This window comes from Heterodontus francisci, chromosome 16 (assembly GCF_036365525.1).
Source record: "Heterodontus francisci isolate sHetFra1 chromosome 16, sHetFra1.hap1, whole genome shotgun sequence".
Classification (NCBI taxonomy): Eukaryota; Metazoa; Chordata; class Chondrichthyes; order Heterodontiformes; family Heterodontidae; genus Heterodontus; species Heterodontus francisci.
Window position 1 is genome coordinate 88,388,302 of NC_090386.1, and position 24,276 is coordinate 88,412,577.

Consider the following 24,276-nt stretch of genomic DNA (forward strand, 5'->3'; position numbering starts at 1 on the left):
CAGCAGCAACCTCATGGCCACCTGCAGGGGCAACCTTGCAATGGGGAAGCGGCAGAACTCTGCATCAGTGACCTTTTCGCCCTCTCGCAATGGTAAGGCCACACTGCTGGCTGGGTGTCTTCTGAGGCAACCAGTCGTGTTAGCTCAGTGCGTTCTCTGAAAACGATAGTGTTGACGCTGTGTGTTTGCTGAATGTGATAGTGTCAGCGCCATGCATTCTCTGAACTCATTGGTGTTAGCGCTGTCCATTCTCTGAACTCGGTACCCTGCCTGACAATGTCTGGATCAATTCACACGTTCCAGACAAAGTATTGGGTGTGTATTGCCCTCTCAAAACCTATGTCATTGGCAATAAGGAGTCTGCTCCTTCCACCATCTGGTGCAAATACACACAGCCTACGGTATTTGCTGTTGTGCAGCATTTCCATCCTCATGACCAACATATAATATCATTCCATCAGGATTTCCACAGCAACCCCATTACTGGCCATTTGCCTTCCTGCAATCCTCCTCTTTGAAGCAGAAACTCTCCTTTAATAAGCGATACACATCTGCATTTCCTAACCGATCCCTTTTTAATATCCTGTGCAAAGAAGTTATATTATCAGTTTCTCTGTGACTCAAAGATTTAAAAAAAAATGTTAAGCCTGCTTCTCCTTTAGCACCGACCAATCAAACTGACCCCCGTTGTCGTGAAATAGACCAATCGCTGAAGGTTATGTGTGAGTATGGAAGATTGAGCAACAGTTGGACTTTGAGTAGCCATGAGAAGGAAAGAAGTGTGATTGTGGTAAGCAGACTGATCTGAACAAGGGTAAAAGGGGAAATTTCCTGCCTGTTGCCCAGGTTTAAAACTGGCACTCAGTGCATTGGCCCCCCCCCCCCCCCAGTTAGAGAAGCCACCCAGTTTTCATCTCCGTACACCCCAATGGAAGTGAAATTTGGGCAGTTTTCTAAAACAGGTGGACGGTCCGCAGCATCAAGTTGGAAATCTAACTTGAAGTGGAGTGAGCTGTCATTGTTAATAGTATTTAATCTTAAGCAGGCGGTGGGCATGAACCGGGTATTTACTTGTACCCCTATTGAAAGGAAAAGACTGAAACTGTGTTTTTTGGGTGAGGAGGTGCATGTTTATTATGTGTATCTCCATAACTAAATGTTTATAAAAGTATGTAAAGATTGGCTCCAGTTCTATCTTTCACCACTTGCCTTTCTGAATTAGAACAGTAATGATCTGGAATGCGCTGCCTGAAAGGCCATGGAATTAGATTCAATAGTAACTTTAAAAGGGAATTTGACAAATGCTTGAAGGGGAGAAAATCTGCAAGCCTTTGGGAACAGAGCAGGGGGAGCAGAACTAATTAGATAGCTCTTTCAAAGAGCTAGCACAGGAATGATGGACTGAATGGCCTCCTTCTGTGCTGTACACTTCTAGATCGTAAATAGAATATGACAATTAACAACAAAAAATTGCATTTATATAGTGCCTGTACCTTAGTAAAATATCCCCAGGTGCTTCACAGCAGCATTATCAAACAAAATTTGACACTGTGCCATATAAGGAGATATTGTAACAGATGACCAAAAGCCTGGTCAAAGAGGTAGGTTTTAAGGAGTATTTTAAAGGAAGTGAGAGAGGTATAGAGGAGGCGAGGTTTACAGAGGGAATTCCAGAGCTCGGGACCTTGGCAGCTGAAGACACGGCCACCAATGGTCATCGAAATCATAGAAATTTACAGCACGGAAGGAGGCCATTTGGGCCGTTGTGCCCGTGCCAGCTGACAAGTAGCCATCTAGCCTATTCCTACTTGTCTGCTCTTGGTCGGTAGCCTTGTAGGTTACAGCACTTCAAGTGCATATCCCAGTACTTTTTAAATGTTTTGAGGGTTTCTGATCCCCTTCAGGCAGTGAGTTCCAGATCCCTACCACCCTCTGAGTGAAAAAATTCCCCTCAAAGCCTTTCTAAATCTCCTACCGCTTACCCTAAATTTATGCTCCATGATTATGGACCCCTCAACCAAGGGGAATAGCTCTTTCCTATCTACTCTATCTAGACCCCTCATAATTTTATACACTTCAATTGGACCTCCCCTCAGCCTCCTCTGTTCCAAAGAAAATATCCCTTGTCTATTCAATCTATCCTCATAACTAAAATTCTCCAGTCCAGGCAACGTTCTCATAAATCTCCTCTGTACTTTCTCTAGTGTAATCACATTTTTCCTATAGTGCAGTGACCAGAACCGCACGCATTACTCCAGCTGTGGCCTAACTAGTGTTTTATACAGTTCCAGCATAACCTCCCAGCTCTTGTATTCTATGCCTTGGCTAATAGAGACAAATATCCGATGTACCTTCTTGACCACCTTATCTGCCTGTCCATCCACTTTCAAGGATCTGTGGACATGCTTTCCAAGGTCCCTCTGTTCCTCTACACTTCTTAGTATCCTACCATTTATTGTGTATTCCCCTACCTTGTTAGCCTTCCCAAATGCATTACGTCACACTTCTTTGGATTGAACTCCATTTTCCCTGTTCCGTCTGCCCCCCATCCCCCCCTCACCACCCCCCACCACACCCCCCCCACCCGACGAGTCCATTGATATCTTCTTGCAGTCTACAGCTTTCTTCTTCATTATCAAACACGTGGCCAATTTTTGTATCATCTGCAAGCTTATTAATCACACCTCCTGCATTCAAGTCCAAATCATTGATATATACCTAAAAAGGAAGGGGCCCAGTACTAAGCCCTGTGAAACCCCACTGGAAACAGCCTTCCAGTCACAGAACACCCATCAACCCTTTGCTTCCCGCCTCTGAACCAATTTTAAATCCAACTTGCCACTTTGTCTTGGATCCCATGGGCTTTTACTTTCGTGACCAGTCTGCCATATGGGACCATATCAAAAGCCTTGCTAAAATCCACATTGACTACATCAAATGCATTACCCTCATCGATCCTCCTTGTTACATCCTCAAAGAATCCAATCATGTTAGTCAGACACGACCTTCCCTTAACAATTCTGTGCTGACTGTCTTTGATTATCCTGTGTCTTTCTAAATGAAGATTTATCCTGTCCCTCAAAGTTTTTTCCAATAATTTTCCCACCACTGAGGTTAGGCTGATTGGCCTGTAATTACACAGTCTATCCCTTTCTCCCTTTTAAAACAAAGATACAACATTAGCTGTCCTCCAGTTCTCTGGCACCACACCTGTAGCCAGAAAGGTTTGGAAAATGATGGTCAGAGCCTCCACTATTTCTTCTCTTGCTTCCCTTAACAGCCAAGATACATTTCATCAGGGCCTGGGGATTTATCCACTTTCAAAGATTTTAAACCCCTAATACTTCCTCTTTCACTATGTCAATTTCATCTAATATTTCACAATCCTCCTCCTTGATTGCAATGTCTGTTCCATCCCTTTCTTTTGTGAAAACAGATGCAAGGTCTTCATTAAAAACCATACCCACATCCTCTGCCTCCACACCCATATGGTCCTTACTCTTTCTTTAGTTAGCCTTTTCCTCTTTATGCATTTATAAAAATATCTTTGGGTTTTCCTTGATTTTGCTTGCCAATGCCTTTTCATGCCCTCTTTTTGCTTTCCTAATTTCCTTCTTAATTTTACCCCTACACTTTTTATACTCCTCTAGATTTTCTTCAGTATTCAGTCCTCAGTATCTCTCATAAGCCTCCCTTTTTTTCTTTATCCTCTCCTTTAAGCCCCTTGACATCCAGGGGGGCTCTGGATTTGTTAGTCCCACCTTTTTTCTTTAAGGGAACTTACTTGCTGTGAACCCTCACTATCTCTTTCTTGAATGCCTCCCAATGAACTGGCACAAATTTACCTTCAAGTAACTGTTTCCAGTCCACTTTAGCTAAATCACATCTCAGCTTAGTTAACTTAGTAAAATTAGCTTTTCCCCAACTGAGAGCTTTTATTCCTGGTCTTTTTTTGGTGGCATGATTAAAATCAGGGATGCTCAAGAGGCCAGAATTGAAAAAAAGCAGATATTTCGGAGGGTTGAAGGGCAGGAAGAGATATCAGAGTTAGGGAGGGGCAAGGGTGTATTTGAAAACAAGGTTGAGAATTTTAAAATCTTGGCGTTGCTTAACTGGGAGCCAGTGTAGGTCAGCGAGCACAGGGATGATGGGTAAACGGGACTTTGTGTGATTATAAAGCACAGAGATTGACAATAATTACAGGGTAAAATGATAAACGCAGTGAGAATAATTCTCAGTCACTGTGGTTGTCCTAGTAACAGGCCCTGCAAGACACCATTGGAATGTGGTTACAGAAGAATGAATTGGTGACATGAAGTGAATTTCTGCTCTTCACTGTATGAGGGAACTGATTTCACAGAAGGTTTGGAAAAGCACCCTGGATTAGCAGCAGTAGGGCTGAAATTCTCATTGTCAGCTATTAGTAATATTTTAATATTCGTTCTGGAGATGTGGGTGAAGCTGGTAAGGCTACATTTTCTTCGCCATCTCTAGTTACCCCAAGAAAGTGGTGTTGCACCTTCTGAAACCCATCCGCAGTCCTTGTGGTGACGGCATTCCCACACTGGGAGAAATTCATGATATTGTCCTAGCGATGATGAAGGAACGGTGATATGTGTTCAATGTTGGGATAATGTGTGACTTGAAGGGGAACTCAGAGGTGATGCTGTTCCCAAGACGTTTACATTGTGGTAGCATTTGCACAGGGCTGTTGAAGTAAGCTTAGTGAGTTGCCGTAGTACATCCTGTAGATTGGATATACTGCAGCCACAATAACAGCGACCTGCATTTATATAATGCCTTCAGCATAGTTAAATATCCCATGGCGCTTCACAGGAGCATTATCAAACAAAATGTGACACTGAGCTACTCGAGGAGATATTACAGCAGGTGAGCAAAAGCTTGGTCAAAGAGGTCGGTTTTAAGCAATGTCTTAAAGGAGGAGAATGAGGCGGAGAGGTTTAGTAAGGTAATTTCAGAGCTTAGGGCCCAGGCAGCTGAAAGCATGGCTGCCAATGCTGGAGCAATGAAAATTGGGGAAGTTAAGAGGCCAGAATTGGAGGAGCACAATGATCTTGGAGGGTTGTAGGGATGGAGGAGATTACAGAGATGGGGGAAGGTGAGACCATGGAGCGATTTGAAATCAAGGATGAGAATTTACAATCAAGGCATGTCCAGACTGGAAGCCAATGTAGGTCAGCAAGCACAGGGGTGACGAGTGAACGGGACTTGGTGCGAGTTAGGATATAGACAGGATGAATTCAAGGTTATGTTAGATGGGAGGCCCAGCCAGGAGAGTGTTGGAATAGTTAAGTCTAGACGTAACAAAGGCACAGTGCACCAGTGATGGAGGGAGTGGATATAAACATTTTCTTATGGAATTCCATTGTCTGCTTATTTTGAATAAGTTGACATCTTTGTTAAATAGTGGACAAGTGATCTCCATGTTATTTCATTCGCACATCCATTGCCTATAATGAACAGCATGAGCTACATCCTGTAGACCTACTGAAATTATCAAGTTGTGGAACCCCAGCCAGCATGTGCCCCAGTGGTGCCATCACCCCCTCAGCACTTAAAACAGAAATATTGGCTTAAGTATTGTAGTCAAAGTAATGGAGAGGCTAATAGTGCTCACTGTTATTTATGCGCAAATGCCACAACAACTTCAGGTGAGGGCAGATGTGAGATTAAACCCAGAAATCAAATACTTGCTGTCCGACATGAAAATGGCATCTCACTGTCTGGCTGCCCATTCAAATACATTGAGCAGCGTGAAGCTCCTTTCCTTACACGATAAATATGAACTAAAGTCAGCACAGAAAGTCAGTTCACTCTATTGTACCCTTTTAATGGTCTAATAACTGTTACTACGAGTCAACACCTCTGGCACAGAAAACTAAACATTACAAGTATAGAGATTCATTCCTTCAGGTTTTAATTGTTGGGGATTTAAAAAAAATTCTACTTTATCTTTCAGATATTTTCCCCTCTCAATCCAGTTGTTTTCTCCCTCTTTTTATTTTTCTATCTGAACCTGATTTGATATATTCACCCACTCTTGTTTGCAATTCCTTGTCTGTTCTTGCGCTGTTAATTTCATAATCCTGCTATCGGTTGCTTAAGGAGGCACACAGTTGTTAGCACTGTGTATTCAGATCCCAGGTTCCGTTTCCATCTCCCATTCTTTTCTAACACAGTGATGGAGTGGGTTGGAACCATTCAGTTCTAAGATTTATAAGGTTTATACATTAGTTTGTCTTTTGAATCACGTCACACATCAAAAGTGAATTAGCTAAAAACCTGGAGAAAGATTTTTACAGAACTATGGAAAAGAGCAGGGGAGTGGGACTAATTAGATAGCTGCACAAAAGAGCCATCACAGGCACAATGTCCCGAATGGCCTCCTTCTGTGCTGTATCGTCCTATGATTCTATGATTCCCAGCAACTTGCAGCACAAAATATCCACAACGTTGAAGAGGTCAAACTGGATGGTTCTCCTTACAGCAGAGAAGGTTAAGAGGAGATTTGATAGAGGTGTTCAAAGTCATGCATGGTTTTAATAGACTGAATAAGGTGAAACTGTTTCCAGTAGCAGATGGATCAGTAACCAGAGGACGCAGATTTAAGGTGATTAACAAAAGAACCAGAACCGACATGAGGAAACATTATTTTACAGAGCGAGTTGTTGTGATCTGGAATGCACTGCCTGAACGAGTGGCGGAAGCAGATTGAATAATAACTTTCAAAAGAGAATTGGATAAATACTTGAAGGGAAAACATTTACAGCGCTATGGGGAAAGAGCAGGGAACTTGGATTAACTGAATACCTCGTTCAAAGAGCAGGCACAGGTACGATGGGCTGAATGGCCTCCTTCTGCACTACATCATTCTATAATTCAATGAAGTCTAACTAGAAATGGGTGCCGTCTGGTGACCAGTTACAGCAGGTTCTGGGGAAATGAAGAAATGCTGAAGTTGAGAAGAACAGGTTACAGAGTGCAGACATAGAATCATAGAGATTTATGGCACAGGAGGAGGCTATTTGGCTCATCGTGTCTGTGCAAGCTGCAAACAAGACAGAGATTGATAGATTTCTAGATATTAAAGATATCAAAGGATATGGGGATAGTGTGGGAAAATGGCATTGAGATAGAAGATCAGCCATTATCTGGTTGAATGGCACAGCAGGCTCGAGGGGCCGAATGGCCTACTCCTGCTTCTATTTCCTATGTTCCCAAAACAGCTGTCCAGCTTAATCCCACTTTCCAGCTCTTGGTCTGTAGCCTAGTAGGTTATGACACTTCAAGTGCATATCCATGTATTTTTTAAATGCAATTAGGGTTTCTGCCTCTACCACACTTCCAGGAAGTGTGTTCCTGTCCCCCACCACACTCTGAAAAAAATTTGTCCTCAACTGCCTCTAATCCTTCCACCAATTACATTAAATCTCTGTTCCCTTCTTATTGTCCTCTCTGCTAAGGGAAATAGGTCCTTCCTATCCACTCTGTCTATCTCCTCATAATTTTGTACACCTCAGTTAAATCTCCCCTCAGCCTCCTCTGTTCCAAAGAAAACAACCATCGCCTATACAAACTTTTCTCATATGTGGGAGTTTGCTATGTGCAAATTGGTTGCTGTGTTTCCTACAATACAACAGTGACTATACTTCAAAAGTACTTCATTGGCTGTAAAATGCCTTGGGATGACCTGAGGTTGTGAAAGGCACTATATAAATGCAGGTCTCTTTTTTAAAAATTTAGCTTCCCCTTAAATGCATCTATGCTAGTCGCTTCAACTATCCACTGCCTGGGTAAAGACAGTTCTTCTGAATTCCCTATTGGATTTATTAGTGACTATCTTATATTTACGATGCCTAGTTCTGGTTACGCCCACAAGTGGAAGCACCAGGCTGGATTTTAAAAGCCCACCACCACTCTTGGAAGCGGACGAAAAAAATGGTGGCTGATGCACAGAACCAGAACCATCACGTGGAGGGGGTGGGCTGTCCAACGCCAGCAGTGGTGTCAGCTGCCTGTGTGCAGGCACAGGCACCATTTTTAAAGGGCAGTCAGCCCTGCCACTCAATTTGAATTTTTAAAGTAGCATCCCCCCAAAATCTACCAAATAAAATTGTATCGCCCCTTTCCCACCCACCCCCCCCATACCAATTATAGTAACTATTTGCCCTTCCCCCAAAACACTTATATTTGAAATCTGACCTCCCCCCACCCTCCACACTGTACAACATTTAAAGTTCACCCCTTCCCACCATCCCCTACACTCATTACATTTATTTGACCCTGTTCCCATCCCCCCAGCACTAAAAATCTTAACTCCCCCTTCCCCACCAGACGGGGAAGTGAAGGCACGGGAGTGCCGGCCGCCGCACTGAAGATAGTGGCAGGCCCGGAAGATTGGAGGTGAGTGTATTTAAATTTATTCATTTCATTGATTTACATATTGAAATTCAGGCCCCGTCGCCTAAGTGGTGGTGGGGGGGGGTGGTGGGGGGGGGTTGTGGTGGCGCCACGGAGCCTCAGGCTGGGCCTTCCTGGCGTTGAGCTCTGTGGCGGGCCTCTGCCGCATTCATCTTCTGCTCCTGAGCCCACCCCCCCACACCCCCACACCACGAAGCCCGACGTCGGGGACCCAGTAAAATCACGGCCACCTTCCCTACATCCGCCCTATCAAACCCTTTCATAATCTTGAAGACTTTCGGTCTTCTCCTTTCTAGATTCCACTGAATTATGTTTACCTTTAAATGGGGAATTAGAATTATTTAATTCTACCAATTTCTGTGAACAGTTTCATCCTGCTCAAATAAACAGACCACCCCCTGTGGTTGCCATGGCAGCCATTTCCTATAAAGCATTATGAATCAGTTATTTATGGTGAGTAATGTAATTTTGCCATTGGATTGAATGTGCCTTCAATGGAAAGTATTTTTTTAATCGATGACTTGAAATTGATTCAGTCTTAAAATTGCTTCATGAGACAAGTTGCATCTCAGTGAAAGACATTTGGTGTTGGCTGAATTCACTGCATTGTGCTGTTGAATGTGGATTTAGTGCACTCAATAGTGTTGGGGTATGAACGAAACCAGCTCTTAGTGAAAGCATTAGCCTTGGAGCTTCATCAGATCCTTGAGGGGTGTCCTGATGCTGGGACCTAGCGTGCTGGAAATGTGATGGATCCATTATCCCCGGGTTAGGAATTCTCTATGATCGGAGCGAATGACAACAGGGCTCGAAAACTTGTGTGTCAACCAGAGTTATGTGTAGGTATTGTAAGAGAAAGTTCTGATGAAAGGTCACAGATCTGAAACACTGGCTGCAAAGTTTCCTCCTCCCTGCCCTTCTCGGAGGCGAGTTTCAAAAGAGGCACGGCGCACGAGCGAGATGTGCGCTGCGGAGCCGCTGCGATATTTCGTCGCGGCGGCTCATTTACATGAAGGGGGTGGAGCGCCCACCCCTGATGACGTCGGGGGGTGGGGGGGGGGGGGGGCGGGTGCTCCGTACCCGGCAACAGCGTCCGATGCCACCGCGAAGGCGCCGGCGCCATTTTAAAGGGCTTCAAGCCCTTCAGTTAGAGTTACATTTTTAAAGGTACCGGTCTCCGGAAAATTGAAATAAAATTTTCATATCACTTTGAATCCCCTCCCGCAACCCTGAATCTCCGAATGGAGATCCGAAGGCACGGGAGTTCCAGCCAGAATATCGGGGTGGGACGGCCATCGGGACAAAGTAAGTGTTTATGCGTTGATTATTATTGATTTAAATATTTAAATTAAAGTTTCATCGGCACCAGTAAAATGGGGCAGGGCCTTGCAGGTATTGAGGGCCATGGCGGGCCTATCCCAGAGGTATTTTCCGGCCTGCCCCACCACAACCCTCTTTGTTGGGGGGACTGGTAAAATTCAGCCCATTAACTCTGCTTCTCTCTCCACTGATGCTGCTTGACCTGCTGAGGACAAACAAACAAAGAACAGTACAGCACAGGAACAGGCCATTCGGCCCTCCAAGCCTGCGCCGATCTTGATGCCTGCCTAAACTAACACCTTCTGCACTTCCGGGGCCCATATCCCTCTATTCCCTTCCAGCACTTTCTGATTTTATTGTAAGAGAAAACTTGCGTTTGTATAGCACCTTTCACGGCCTCAGGCATCCCAAAGCACTTTAAAGCCATTGAAGTACTCTTTTGAACTGTGCTCACTATTGTTAAGTGGAAACTTGGCAGCCAATTTGTGCACAGCAAGCTCCCACAAGCAGCAATGAGATAATGGCCGGATAATCAGTTTTAGTGATGCCAGTTGAGGGATAAACTTTGGCCAGGACACCCGGGAGAAATCCCCTGCTCTTCTTTGAATGGTGCCATGGGATCTTTTACATTAGACAGGACCTCGGTTTAACATCTTATCTGAAAGGCGGCAATTCCCTCAGTGCTGCATTGAAGTGGTAGCTGAGATTTTGTGCTCAGGTCTCTGGGGTGGGACCTATAAATTGACCAGGAATGTAACCAACAATTTGCAGTATGTTTCAGGACCTGGAATGTTAACTCTGTTTCTGTCTCCACAGATGCTGCCTGGCCTGCTGAGTATTTCCAGCACTTTCTGTTTTTATTTCAGATTTCCAGCATCTGCAATATTTTTCTGTTATTTGCAGTATTTATTGCCTGCTGGCCCGTTACCCTTTCAGGTCTACATTCTCTGGGATCCGAGGACAGACACCATCTTTCTGGTTATTTTTTTGTATTCGTTCATGGGATGTGGGCATCACTGGCTAGGCCAGCATTTATTGCCCTTCCCTAATTGCTCATGAGAAGGTGGTGGTGTGCTGCCTTCTTGAACTGTCGCAGTCCATGTTGCGTAGGTACACCAGCAGTGCTGTTAGGAAGGGAGTTCCAGGATTTTGACCCAGCGACAGTGAAGGAATGGCGATATAGTTCCATGTCAGGATGGTGTGTGACTTGGAGGGGAACTTGCAGGTGGTGATGTTCCCATGTATTTGCTGCCCTTGTCCTTCTAGGTAGTAGAGGTCGCAGGTTTGGAAGGTGCTGTCTAAGGAGTCATGGCGCATTGCTACAATGCATCTTGTAGATGGTAAACACTGCTTCCACTGTGCAGTGGTGGTGAAGGGAGTGAATGTTTGTGGATGGGGTGCCAATCAAGCGGGCTGATTTCTCCTGGATGGTGTTGAGCTTCTTGAGTGTTGTTGGAGCTGCACCCATCCAGGCGTGGAGAGTATTCCATCACACCTGACTTGTGCCTTGTAGGTGGTGGACAATCTTTGGGGAGTCAGGAGATGAGTTACTCGCCTCAGGATTCCTAGCCCCTGACCTGCTCTTGGAGCCACGGTATTTATATGACTACTCCGGTCAGTTTCTGGTCAATGGTAATCCCCAGAATGCTGGTAGTGGGGGATTCTGCGATTGTAATGCCATGGAATGTCAAGGGGAGATGGTTAGATTCTCTCTTGTTGGAGATGGTCATTGCCTGGTACTTGTGTGGCATTAATGTTACTTGCCACTTATCAGCCCAAGCCTGGCTATTGTCCAGGTCTTGTTGCATTTCTACATGGACTGCTCAGTATCTGAGGAGTTGTGAATGGTGCTGAACATTGTGCAATCATCAGCAAACATCCTCACTTCTAACCTTATGATTGAAGGAAGGTAATTGATGAATCAGCTGAAGATGGTTGGGCCTAGGACACTATCCTGAGAAACTCCTGCAACGATGTCCTGGAACTGAGATTATTGACCTTCGACAACCATGACCATCTTCCTTTGCGCTAGGTATGACTCCAACCAGCGGAGAGTTTTTCTGCTGATTCCCAGTGACTCTAGTTTTGCTAGGGCTCCTTGATGCCATACTCAGTCAAATGCTGCCTTGATGTCAAGGGCAGTCACTCTCACTTCACCTCTTGAGTTCAGCTCTTTTGTCCATGTTTGAACCAAGGCTGTAATGAGATCAGGAGCTGAGTGGCCCTGGCGAAACCCAAACTGAGCATCACTGAGCAGGTTATTGCTAAGCAAGTACCGCTTGATAGCACTGTTGACGACACCTTCCATCACTTTACTGATGATGAGAGTAGACTGATGGGGCGGTAATTGGCCGGGTTGGACTTGTCCTGCTTTTTGTGTACAGGACACACATGGGCAACTTTCCACATTGCTGGGTAGATGCCAGTATTGTAGCTGTATTGGAACAGCTTGGCTAGGGTTTCAGAAAGTTCTGGAGCACAGGTCTTCAGTATTATTGCCAGAATGTTGTCACGGCCCATAGTCTTTGCAGTATCCAGTGTCTTCAGTCATTTCTTGATATCACGGGGAGTGAATCGAATTGGCTGAAGACTGGCATGTGTGATGCTGGGGACTTCAGGAGGAGGCCGAGATGGATCAGCAACTCGGCACTTCTGGCTGAAGATTGTTGCAAATGCTTCAGCCTTGTCTTTTGCACTGATGTGCTGGGCTTCCCCATCATTGAGGATGGGGATATTTGTGGAGCCACCTCCTTCAGTTAGTAGTTTAATTGTCCACCACCATTCACGACTGGATGTGGCAGGCCTGCAGAGCTTAGATCTGATCCGTTGGTTATGGGATCACTTATTGCTGTGCAACCTGCTTCCTATCCCATGGCTCAACATTAAAAACGAAATAGTTACTAAGAAAACAAAATGACTTCTAACAAGCAAGGTTCCTTTTCCTTCCAATTGCTTTCCCTGCTGCTGCTGAGGTATCTCCCAACACCCATGATAAAACACAGAATAGAAAATATACACTGAGAAAAGTGCGTTTAACCCATGAAGCCTTCCCATTTGATCCAATTTGCCCGGTCCTGGTCTCTTATGTAATTTCCTAATGGAGGTGAATAACCACAGAGTAAAATTCTATAATAATGACAAATTATTCTGCCTGGCTCCACTTCCCCATTCCTCAGTCACTGATAGAGGAAATGGAAATCTCTGGGAGATCAGTACAACATTACAAACTACTTTATCAGACTCTGACTTGTTATATTCAACAAGTGACATTCCTATAGGTCCTAGCAACACTGGAATTCCACTTCCCTTTAAACTATGTCAGAGAAGAACGTAACAAACATAAGAAATAGGAGCAGGAATAGGCCATTTGGCCCCTTGAGTCTGTTCCACCATTCAATAAGATCGTGGGTGATCTGATTGTGGCTTTGACTCCACTTTTCTGTCTTTCCCCCATAGCCCTTGACTCCATGTCGATCAAAAATCTGTCTAACTCAGCCTTGAATATATTCAAAGACTCAGCCTCCACTGCTCTCTGGGGTGGAGAATTCCAACGATTAATGACCCTTGGAGAGAAGAAATTCCTCCTCATTTCTGTCTTAAATGGGAGATCCCTAATTCTGAAACAGTGCCCCCAGTTCTAGATTTCTCCATGAGGGGAAACATCCTCACAGCATCTACCTGTCAAGCCCCCTCAGAATCTTCTATGACTCAATAAGATCACTGCGCATTCTTCTAAACTCTAATGAGTATAGGCCCAACCTGTTCAACCTTTCCTCATAAGACAAACCCTTCATCTTGGGAATCAGCCTAGTGTACCTTCTCTGAACTGCTTTCAATGCAATTATATCCCTCTTTAAATAAGGAGACCAAAACTGTATGCAGTACTCTAGGTATGGTCTCACCAATGCCTTGTACAGTTGTAGCAAGACTTCTCTACTTTTATGTTCCATCCCCCTTGCAATAAAGGCCAACTTTGCATTTGCCTTTCTAATTATTTGCTGTATCTGCATGCTAACTTTTTGTGATGCATATACAAGGACACCCAGATCCCTCTGTACCGCAGCATTCTGCACTCTCTCTCCATTGAAATAATATTCTGCTTTTCTATTCTTCCTACATATATGCTTCTGATACCTTTGTGAAGCCAGGGTATTAAAGGTTACTGAACCAAGGCGGCTAGATGGAGTTAAGATAGATATAATTGATAGCCATGATATAATTGAATGGTCGATCAGGCTCGAGGGCCTAAATGGCCTCCTCCTGTTCCTATGTTGCTATGTTATTCTTCAGTCCCATTCTTTATGAGACATTCATCCAGCTTCATTTATGTTTAAAAACAAATTGATTACAAATCGTAACTACTGTTGATGATTTTGCATTCTGAGAGTGATGTAGCAGAATGCAACTGTACTCTCAGGCCAGTTTCATCGCTCCCTGACGGCAAGGTAGGAAATTATATTGTGTTTTTTATGATCTTCCAAAAGGTACATTACCCATGGAAAACAATTAATGTTTGCTTTTTATTCTTTCGGCTTTCAGATTTTTCGGAGAGCAGACAAGAATGGTGAGTCAACATTATATTTCTTTTAACAGTTTCTGTCTGCGTCTTGTGTGTCTGGTGTTACTTTTTTATTCATTTGGCTTGCCGGGCTATTTCAAAGGACAGTTAAGAAGCAAACATATTTTTAAGGGACAATTGGTCATAGAATTATGGGGAGCTGTATACTCCACTCTAACACAGTAATCAGAGCAATGGGATACTGTATACTAACGCTAAAGCCCTGATTTTAATTTCCCCCCACCTGGTGGAAACTGGGCAGGAGGTCAGTTAAAATTAGGCCAGTCGCTTATCGCCACTCTGATCCATGTCCCATTCTGAACCCACCCTGTTGAGCAGGCGAGTGGGACACCCACAGGACGGAAGCAGGGATCCATCTTTAATCTTATTACCTTAACTTTTCTTGTAGGTCAGGAGGAGGAATGCTCTTCAAGGCCTCACGGGGAACCTTTGGCCTCCCTTTCTCTGCGCTCTCCCCTCATCCCACTGGTCACCCACAGAGCCTCACGCCTTCCCTTCCTCAACTGACTGGCGGGGAGCGTTCCCATGAGTCCCCGGCTGCGGCCTCCTACTGCTTGAATTCCCAGGCAAGGATCTGGCCGGGTTCGGGCGGGTATCCGGGAAAATGTACAGAAATGAGGCTGGGCAGCTTCAGGGCTCGCGTGCATCGTACCGGCCTCTACACCTTCCCCCACTTCCACCCTTGCCCTTTAAAATCGGGGCCTAAATTGCTGTAAAACTAACAAATACTCTGAAGACGCCTGGATAATTTTACGAAATGAAAACAGAAAGTGCTGGAAATACTCAGGAAGTCAGGCAGCATCTGTGGAGAGTTAACGTTTCAGATCTGTGACTTTTCATCGGGATAATTTTACGGCCCAGCCTGTCTTCTTCTTACAGATGATGGTAAATTATCCTTCGATGAGTTTAAGGCCTACTTTGCAGATGGCGTCCTGAGCACTGATGAGTTGAGGGAGCTGTTTCACAAGATTGATAAGCACCGCACTGAGTAGGTACCATTCTTTCTTTCAAATTGGCAGCACCGAGCCTGGTGAATTTGAAAGGGATATGTTGAGCATTGTTTCTGAGAAAAGAAAGCATTGCATTTGTATAGTGCCCTTTCACAACCTTAGGTTATCCAAAAGTACTTTACAGCCAATGAAGTACTTTTGAAGTGTAGTCACTGTTGTAATGTAGGTAACGTGGCAGGCAATTTTCGCACAGCAAGCTCCCACAAACAGCAATGTGATAATGACCAGATGTGGATTGAGGGAAACATATTGCCCAGGACACCAGAGATAACTCCCCTGCTCTTCTTCGAGATGAGATCTTTTACATCCAGCTGAGAGAGCAGACGGGCTCTCAGTTTTACATCTCATTCAAAAGACAGCACCTCCAACAGTGTAGCACGCCTTCAGTATTGCACTGGAGTGGTAGCCTAGATTTTTGCCCTTGCAGTCTCTCTGCAGCAAGACTTGAACCCACAATCTTCGGACTCAGACACAAGAGTACTATTAACAGAGCCACACCAATTGTCCTGCTGGTGCAGGGGATAGGGTTGGGTGGGGGGGGCGTTGGTGTGTGGGGTTGGGGGGTTGGATGAAACCACCACCACCCGTAACTAATTCTAATTCCCATCTCCCTCCTTTTAAGTCAAAGATCATCATCATCAACTGATAAATGTGGTTTGGATGTTCTTTGTTTTTCTATTGTCTTCTGTCTCAGGCTGAAGTTCAGATACCACTGAATGTAACTTGTACATGCGAAGCACAATTTAGTTTCCATTGGTCTCACAGTTTAATTGAATGGAAGGTGGGATCTCCTCAGTATAGGTGTGAATAAACTGAGACCCCATCTGAGCACTCAGACAGATGTAAAAGCTCCCATGGCACGATTTCAAAGAAGAGTAGGGGAGTTATCCCCAGTGCCCTGTCCTATCTCTTGTCATCTGCACTTGACTGGATTTTCACCAACATAAACACTTCCCCAATTTGTTTCAGCATTCCTAGGTTTCGGATTTCGAATGTGGTTTCTGATGGTGAGGCTTTCTATGGAAACTTACATTTTGATTGTTAGCAAGGAGGGAATTATTGGGTTGGATTTTGTTCCCCTCCTGACGTTGGGCTCTGTGGCGGGGGCACCGGAAGATCGGAGAGGCAGTGGCCTGCCAGGGAACCCGCACCGGGATCGCTGGCCCCAATCTTCCCAGCGGCAGGGAAGTTCTGTGGCTGACCCTCCGCCACTCTGCGACGGGACCCGACTTTATATATTTAAAATAGTTGTTTGCATTAATTAAAATCTAATCCGCAGCGATCTTACCTGCAGTTCTGGATCATCAGTGTGATGTGCGGCACTCACGTGCCTTCAATTTCCCGTCCAGGGGAAGCTGGCAACACCATGGGGAAGAAGGGGGAATCAGAGCATTTGCAGTGTAGTTGGTGGGGAGATGAAGGGGTGAACTCTGCACTTAATGCAGTTGGCAGGAGTAGGGGTCAATTCTGCATTGCTAGTGTAGTTGGGCGGGTTGGGGGGGGTGTCAGGGCAAATATGTATTTTTAGTGCAGTGGTGGGGGAAGGGACAAGGCAACTTTTTTTTAATTCATTCATGGGATGTGGGCGTCACTGGCTAGGCCAGCATTTATTGCCCATCCCGAATTGCCCTTGAGAAGGTGGTGGTGAGCTTCCTTCTTGAACCGCTGCAGTCCATGTGAGGTAGGTACACCCACAGTGCTGTTAGGAAGGGAGTTCCAGGATTTTAACCCAAAGACAGTGAAGGAACAGCGATATAGTTCCAAGTCAGGATGGTATGTGTGACTTGGATGGGAACTTGCAGGTGGTGATGTTCCCATGTATTTGCTGCTCTTGTCCTTCAAGGTGATAGAGGTCGCGGGTTTGGAAGGTCCTGTTTAAGGAGCCTTGGTGCATTGCTGCAGTGCATCTTGTAGATGGTACACACTGCTGTCACTGTGCGTCGGCGGTGGAGGGAGTGAATGTTTGTGGATGGTGTGCCAATCAAGTGACTGCTTTGTCCTGGATGGTGTCGAGCTTCTTGAGTGTTGTTGGTGCTTCACCCATCCAGGCAAATGGAGAATATTCCATCACACACCTGACTTGTGCCTTGTAGATGGTGGACAGGCTTTGGGGAGTCAGGAGGTGAGTTACTCGCCGCAGGATTCCTAGCCTCTGACCTGCTCTTGTAGCCACAGTATTTATATGGCTACTCCAGTTCAGTTTCTGGTCAATGGTAGCCCCCAGGATGTTGATAGAGGGGGATTCAGCAATGGTAATGCCATGGAATGTCATGGGGAGATGGTTAGATTCTCTCTTGTTGGAGATGGTCATTGTCTGGCACTTGCGTGGCGCAAATGTTACTTGCCACTTATCAGCCCAAGCCTGGATATTGTCCAGGTCTTGCTGCATTTCTACACGGACTGCTTCAGTATTTGAGAAGTCGCGAATGGTGCTGAACATTGTGCAATCATCTGCGAACATCCCCACTTCTGACCTTATGAATGAAGAAAGGTTATAGATGATGCAGCTGAAGGTGGTTGGGCCTAGGACACTACCCTGAGGAACTCCTGCAGTGATGTCCTGGAGCTCAGATAATTGACCTCCAACAACCAAAGCCATCTTCCTTTGCGTTAGGTATGACTCTAACCAGCAGAGAGTTTTCCCCCTGATTCCCATTGACTCCAGTTTTGCCAGGGCTCCTTGATGCCATACTCGGTCAAATGCTGCCTTGATGTCAAGGGCAGTCACTCTCACTTCACCTCTTGAGTTCAGCTCTTTTGTCCATGTTTGAACCAAGGCTGTAATGAGGTCAGGTGCTAAGTGGCCCTGTCGGAACCCAAACTGGGTATCACTGAGCAGGTTATTGCTAAGCAAGTGCTGCTTGATGGCACTGTTGATGACACCTTCCATCACTTTGCTGATGATTGAGAGTAGACTGATGGGGCGGTAATTGGTCGGGTTGGACTTGTCCTGCTTTTTGTGTACAGGACGTTCCTGGGTAATTTTCCACATTGCCAGGTAGATGCCAGTATTGTAGCTATCCTGGAACAACTTGGTTAGGGGTGCGGCAATTTCTGGAGCACAGGTCTTCGGTACTATTGCCGGAATATTGTCAGGACCCATAGCCTTTGCAGTATCCACTGCCTTCAGTTGTTTCTTGTAACCACGCAGAGTGAATCGAATTGGCTGAAGACTGGCATCTGTGATGCGGGGGACATCAGGAGGGGGCCGAGATGCATCATCAACTTGGCACTTCTGGTTGAAGATTGTTGCAAATGCTTCTGCCTTATCTTTTGCACTGATGTGCTGGGCTCCCCCATCATTGAGGATGGGGATATTTGAGGAGCCATCTCCTCCAGTTTGTTGTTTAATTGTCCACCACCATTCACGGCTGGTTATGACAGGACTGCAGAGCTTAGATCTGATCCGTTGGTTATGGGATCGCTTAGCTCTGTCTATTGTATGCTGCTTATGCAGGTTGGCATGCAAGTAGTCCTGGTTTGTAGCTTCACCAGGTTGACACCTCATTTTGAGGTATGCCTGGTGCTGCTCCTGGCATGCTCTCCTGCACTCTTCATTGAACCAGGGTTGGTCTCCTGACTTGATGGTAATGGTAGAGTGGGGGATATGCCAGGCCATGAGGTTACAGATTGTGATTGAGTACAATTCTGCTGCTGCTGATGGCCCACAGCGCCTCATGGATGCCCAGTTTTGCATTGCTAGATCTGTTCGAAATCTATCCCATTTAGCACGGTGGTAGTGCCACACAACATGATGGACGGTATCCTCAATGTGAAGGCGGGACTTCGTCTCCACAAGGACTGTGTGGTGGTCACTCCTACCTATACAGTCATGGACAGAAGCATCTGCGGCAGGCAGATTGGTGAGGACGAGGTCAAGTATGTTTTTCCCTCGTGTTGGTTCCTTCACCACCTGCCGCATACCCAGTCTAGCAGCTGTGTCCTTTAGGACTCGGCCAGCTCGGTCAGTATTTGTGCTACTGAGCCTCTCTTGGTGATGGACATTGAAGTCCCCCACCCAGAGTACATTTTGTGCCCTTGCCACCCTCAGTGCTTCCTCCAAGTGCTGTTCAACATGGAGGAGTACTGACTGCTCAGCTGAGGGAGGGCGGTAGGTGGTAATCAGTAGGAGGTTACCTTGCCCATGTTTGACCTGATGCCATGAGATGTCATGGGGTCCGGAATCGATGTTGAGGACTCCCAGGGCAACTCCCTCCCTACTGTAGACCACTGTCCCGCCACCTCTGGTGGGTCTGTCCTGCCGGTGGGACAGGACATACCCAGGGATAGTGATTGCAGCATCTGTAAAATTGTCTGTAAGGTATGATTCCGTGAGTATGACTATGTCAGGCTGTTGCTTGACTAGTCTGTGGGACAGCTCTCCCAACTTTGGCACAAGCCCCCAGATGTTAGTAAGGAGGACTTTGCAGGGTTGACAGTGCTGGGTTTGCCGTTGTCGTTTCCCGTACCTAGGTTGAAAGCCGGGTGGTCCGTCCGGTTTCATTCCTTTTTATTGACTTCGTAGCGGTTAGATACAACTGAGTGGTTTGCTCGGCCATTTCAGTGGGCATTTAAGAGTAAACAACATTGCTGTGGGTCTGGAGTCACATGTAGGCCAGACCAGGTAAGGACAGCAGATTTCCTTCCCTAAAGGACATTAGTGAACCAGATGGGTTTTTACAACAATCGACAATGGTTTCATGGCCATCATTAGACTAGCTTTTTTTTAAATTCCCCATTTATTAATTCAATTCAAATTCCACCTTCTGCTGTGGTGGGATTCGAACCAATGTCCCCAGATCCATACCCTGAGTCGCTGGGTTACTAGTCCAGTGATAATACCACGACGCCACCACCTCCCCAACTCTGCAGTTTCTACGCAGGGCTGGCAGCTCTTTAAAAATGGCGCCAGCGGCTGCGCAGATACAGTTGATGCCGTTCATGGCGTTGCCGAGGCTGTCCTTGCCACGTGATTTGGGGGAGTGGCCGCCTTGCATATGATAATGAGCTGCCGGGTTCAAGGTTGCGGCGGCGTGGCGGCAATTGGCTCGTGTGTGCCGGCCGCAAATTTCTACGCCCGCCGCCACGCCCAGTGGCGGGACTATAAAATCCAACCCATTGTGCTTCCTTTTCCCCCAGTGTCGTAAGCCATCAGAACCCACATATGTGCGTGCGGTATTTGAAGCTGTCTCAGACACAGGCTTACACTGACTGAGGGGCAGGCTGATCACCTTCCGAACAGCCTCTTCCTTCCACTTGTCATATGAAGCAAGCAAAATAGCAAGGGACAGAAACTATCTTCATGATGACCTTTAAAATCTTCCAAAAATGACAGTCTTGAAATGCAGTTTATTCCCAGCACGATTAGACAGGAAGCGTTAACAGCTACCTATGGTGTTGAGTCTGTCAGTAGCTCCCTGCTCTAATACAAATCAATCTTGTCAGCCTTTTGGCATGTAGCCTATTGGTAAACTCAGCTGGCCTGTCCCCAGAAAGGCCCTGAGAAAGGGCGGCATCACTTGATGTTACAGTGCTTGACTTCGGGCACCACGGCCTTTGTCAGTTCAGAGATCAACTCTATTTCTGTTGGCTTCAACTGTTAGCCAGGAAACCACTTGCACTTTTGAATGCTGCAGACAGCCTGTGAAGTGAACATGGAACATGGAACATGGAACATGGAAACCGTACCCGCTTGCCTTGTAAATTAAGCCAGGTAGATAGATAATTGAAGATGTGAATCTTGTCAGCCCCTTATTATTACCTTGACATCAGGGTTAGACCGTAGTTCACTGGGGGTTCAAGGTCAGAGGCAGCAACTATTTGGTCTGTTGGGGGCTGAGCCTGCTGATTTGGATTGCAGACGAGTAACTCCCAGTGCAGTAAAGAGGGAGTGTTGCACTGTTGAAGGTGCTGTCTTTCAAGAAGAAACCGAGGCTCCATCTGCCCTCTCAGGTGGATGTAAAAACACACATGGCACGATTTCAAAAAAGAGCAGGGGAATTATCCCGTGTCCTGGCCAATATTTATCTCTCAATCCACATCACAAAAAACAGATTACCTTGTCATTGTCACATTACTCTTTGTGGGAGCTTGCTGTGTATAAATTGGCTGCATTTCCTACATTATGACAGTGACTATGCTTAAAAATGACCTCATTGGCTGTAAAGCACTTTTGGATATCCTGTGGTTGTGAAAGTCACTATATAAATGCAAGTCTTTCTTTTTCTTTCTTTGATAGCCACTGGCAGTGCCATCCTTGCTCTGCTTTGCAGCTGCAGGTCCGGTTCGAGGAGGTGGTGCAGATCAGTGACCACCTCCTTGGCGAAGCATAGCCACTGCAGACACTCCTGGGTGGGCAAGGCCTCCAGCTGAGAGCCCACCTCCTCCTTCCTCTGCAAACAGCTTCTCCTCTCTGTGGCTTCTGCCCCATCTCCCTGTGATTCTGCAGCCAAGCGGAACTCCAACTATAGCCTCTATGACTGGGAGCAAGTGGTGTACTCAGAGACCTTTCCAAACCAACATCACTCCTCCTAAGGGTCACCACTCCCTTCTGAGTGAAAGAACTTCTGTCAACTCCTCCAACAAGACAGGGACACAGTAGCACTATAGCAACAAAAGGATAGTCAGAAGCACCTCACCTGAGATTTTGAATGGTGATGTCTTGAATGTGTTAGTTTGGTTGGGGGCTGGGTTGTCCCTCATGCAACTTAATGCATGCTCAGCTGTGTGTGTTTAAGAGAGGGTGTTAACAGGACCGGCGAGGTCCAAAATGGCAGGTCAGTGTTAGGCACCATCAGCCCACTTTGTATGCTTTCAGTGAACTCTGACCTGAGCTGTCACCCTTCAAAACATGGCAATCGGCGTGGAATATCAGAAGTCATCGGGACCAGACCCCCGCCATTTTCTCGACGCACAGCTCTCATAGTGCCTAAACCATCGGCTCTACGGAGCCACATTTTGTGTCTAAGTCCTTTCTTTCTCAAGAGAGCTGCTGTGGGATGCTTTAACATGTTCAAGGTGCTATCTAAATGCAAGGTGTTATTGTTTTGAAAGCAGATGTGGCAACTATTTTGCCCACAGAAAACTACAATGGTATTTTTGGTTCTGAGAGGGATTTTGATCAGGACAGCAGGCAAACTGCCTACTCTTCTTTCAATAGTGTCATCAGACTTTCACACACCTGACTCAGCCAAATTAGGTAGACATGGTCTCACTACAACATCTCCCTGAAGGACAGCATCTCTGACAATGCTGTACTCCTTCAGTGCTGCATTGGAAAAGCACCTAAGATTGTCGAATTACATTAAATAGAAGCTACAGCACAGAAACAGGCCATTCGGCCCATCTGCTCTCTGCCATTGTTTAGGCACCACGTGAGCCTCCTCCCATCCTAGTTCATCTAATCCATCATCAACAACAACAATAATTTGTATTTATATAGTGCCTTTAATGTAATAAAACGTTTCAAGCTGCTTCACAGGAACCTTATAAAGCAAAATTTGACACTGAGCCAGAAAAGGAGGTATTAGGTCAGATGACCAAAAGCTTAATTAAAGAGGTAAGTTTTAAGGAGCATTTTAAAGGAAGAAAGAAAGGTAGAGAGGCAGAGAGGTTTAGGGAGGAAATTCCAGAGCTTAGTTGGGGGCGATTAAAGTCAGGGATGCTCAACAGGCCAGAATTAGATGAACAGAGAGATCTCAGAGGGTTGCAAGGTTGGAGGATATTGCAGAGATAGGGAGGGGCGAGGCCATAAAGGGATTTGAAAACAAAGGTGAGAGTTTTAAAATTGAGGCGTTGCTTAACTGGGAGCCAATGTAGTTCAGTGAGAACAGAGGTGATGGGTGAATGGGATTTGGTGCACTTATTGGACATGGGCAGCAGAGTTTTGGATGTTCTCGAGTTTACAGAGGGTAGAATGTAGGAGGCCGGTCAAGAGTAAGATTAGAATAGTCAGGTCTAGAGGTAGCAAAGTTGCGAATGAGGGTTTCAGCAGCAGATGAGCTGAGGTAGGGTGGAGTCAGGTGGACGTGGAAATAGGCAGTCTTTTTGATGGCATGGATATGTGGTCAGGAGCTCATCTTGGGGTCAGCTACAACACCAAGGTTGTAAAGAGTCTGGTTCAGCCTCAGACAGTTGCCAGGATGGTCCGTTACCAAGGACTGACAAATGTTGTCATCACCCATAATTGATGAGCTTAGGCTGTGTGGGTATCAATCTGAAATGGTCTAATTGGAGGCTTGTAACTTGTGCCACTTTATAAGATACTTATGATTAATAATTATTATTGGATGTTTTTAATAATTTTAGCCAATGTTAAAGTCATCATTGTAATCCAGTTTCACTTTCTCCTTAAAACAGCAACTTGGACACAGAAGAATTGTGTGGTAAGTCAACTATATCAATGTCCCTTTCCTGTCCTGCCATTTCTTTTTAATGCTGAACTTCCCTTAGCCTTTCCGGTGACTTATGTCTGAGCGAATCCTGAGGGAACTGTGACAACAATAACTTGTGTACACAGGCACTTTAACAACCCTCCGATTCCTTGCTGATTCTTCTGAAGGGACACTTCCGTACTCAGTTAATCTGCACTGTTTCTGTCAAATCTGATCCTTCAACTGTAAAGATAGACATAGCTATTGGCCATTTTGCTGGGACACGTTGAGCAAGGTTGTGCGTCAGTAGGCTGGAGGCGGTTGATGACGTGAAGTGCAAACAATGTCAGAGAAAGTGCATCAGCTCTTCCCTGTTCTTTTCTCCTTGTCAATCACGTGTAGAGGTCAGTATCCTTTGTTAAATTAAATTGAGCTTTTTGTCACAGAGCATCATAGGACACAGGCATTCGTGGGCTTGTCTTTTCTTTCCAATGTTTATTGTTCAAACTGCCCTTACAGCAAAAAGAGCAAGGCAATCAATTGTGTGGGATAT

At 45.7% G+C, this 24,276-nt stretch overlaps 1 protein-coding gene across 2 annotated transcripts in view; it reads left to right on the forward strand.

The window, feature by feature from the left end:
* LOC137378339 (N-terminal EF-hand calcium-binding protein 1-like) overlaps positions 1 to 24,276 on the forward strand; it is a 183,656-nt gene that overhangs the window by 67,050 nt on the left and 92,330 nt on the right. The window contains exons 2-4 of one of the 2 annotated variants that reach the window (XM_068048598.1): positions 14,302 to 14,326; positions 15,221 to 15,329; positions 23,710 to 23,735. In XM_068048598.1, coding sequence (XP_067904699.1) covers positions 14,302 to 14,326; positions 15,221 to 15,329; positions 23,710 to 23,735 — 160 coding nt within the window. Of the gene's footprint in view, positions 1 to 14,301; positions 14,327 to 15,220; positions 15,330 to 23,709; positions 23,736 to 24,065; positions 24,128 to 24,276 lie in introns of those variants that run through there. The other variant, XM_068048597.1, reaches the window with a different exon arrangement.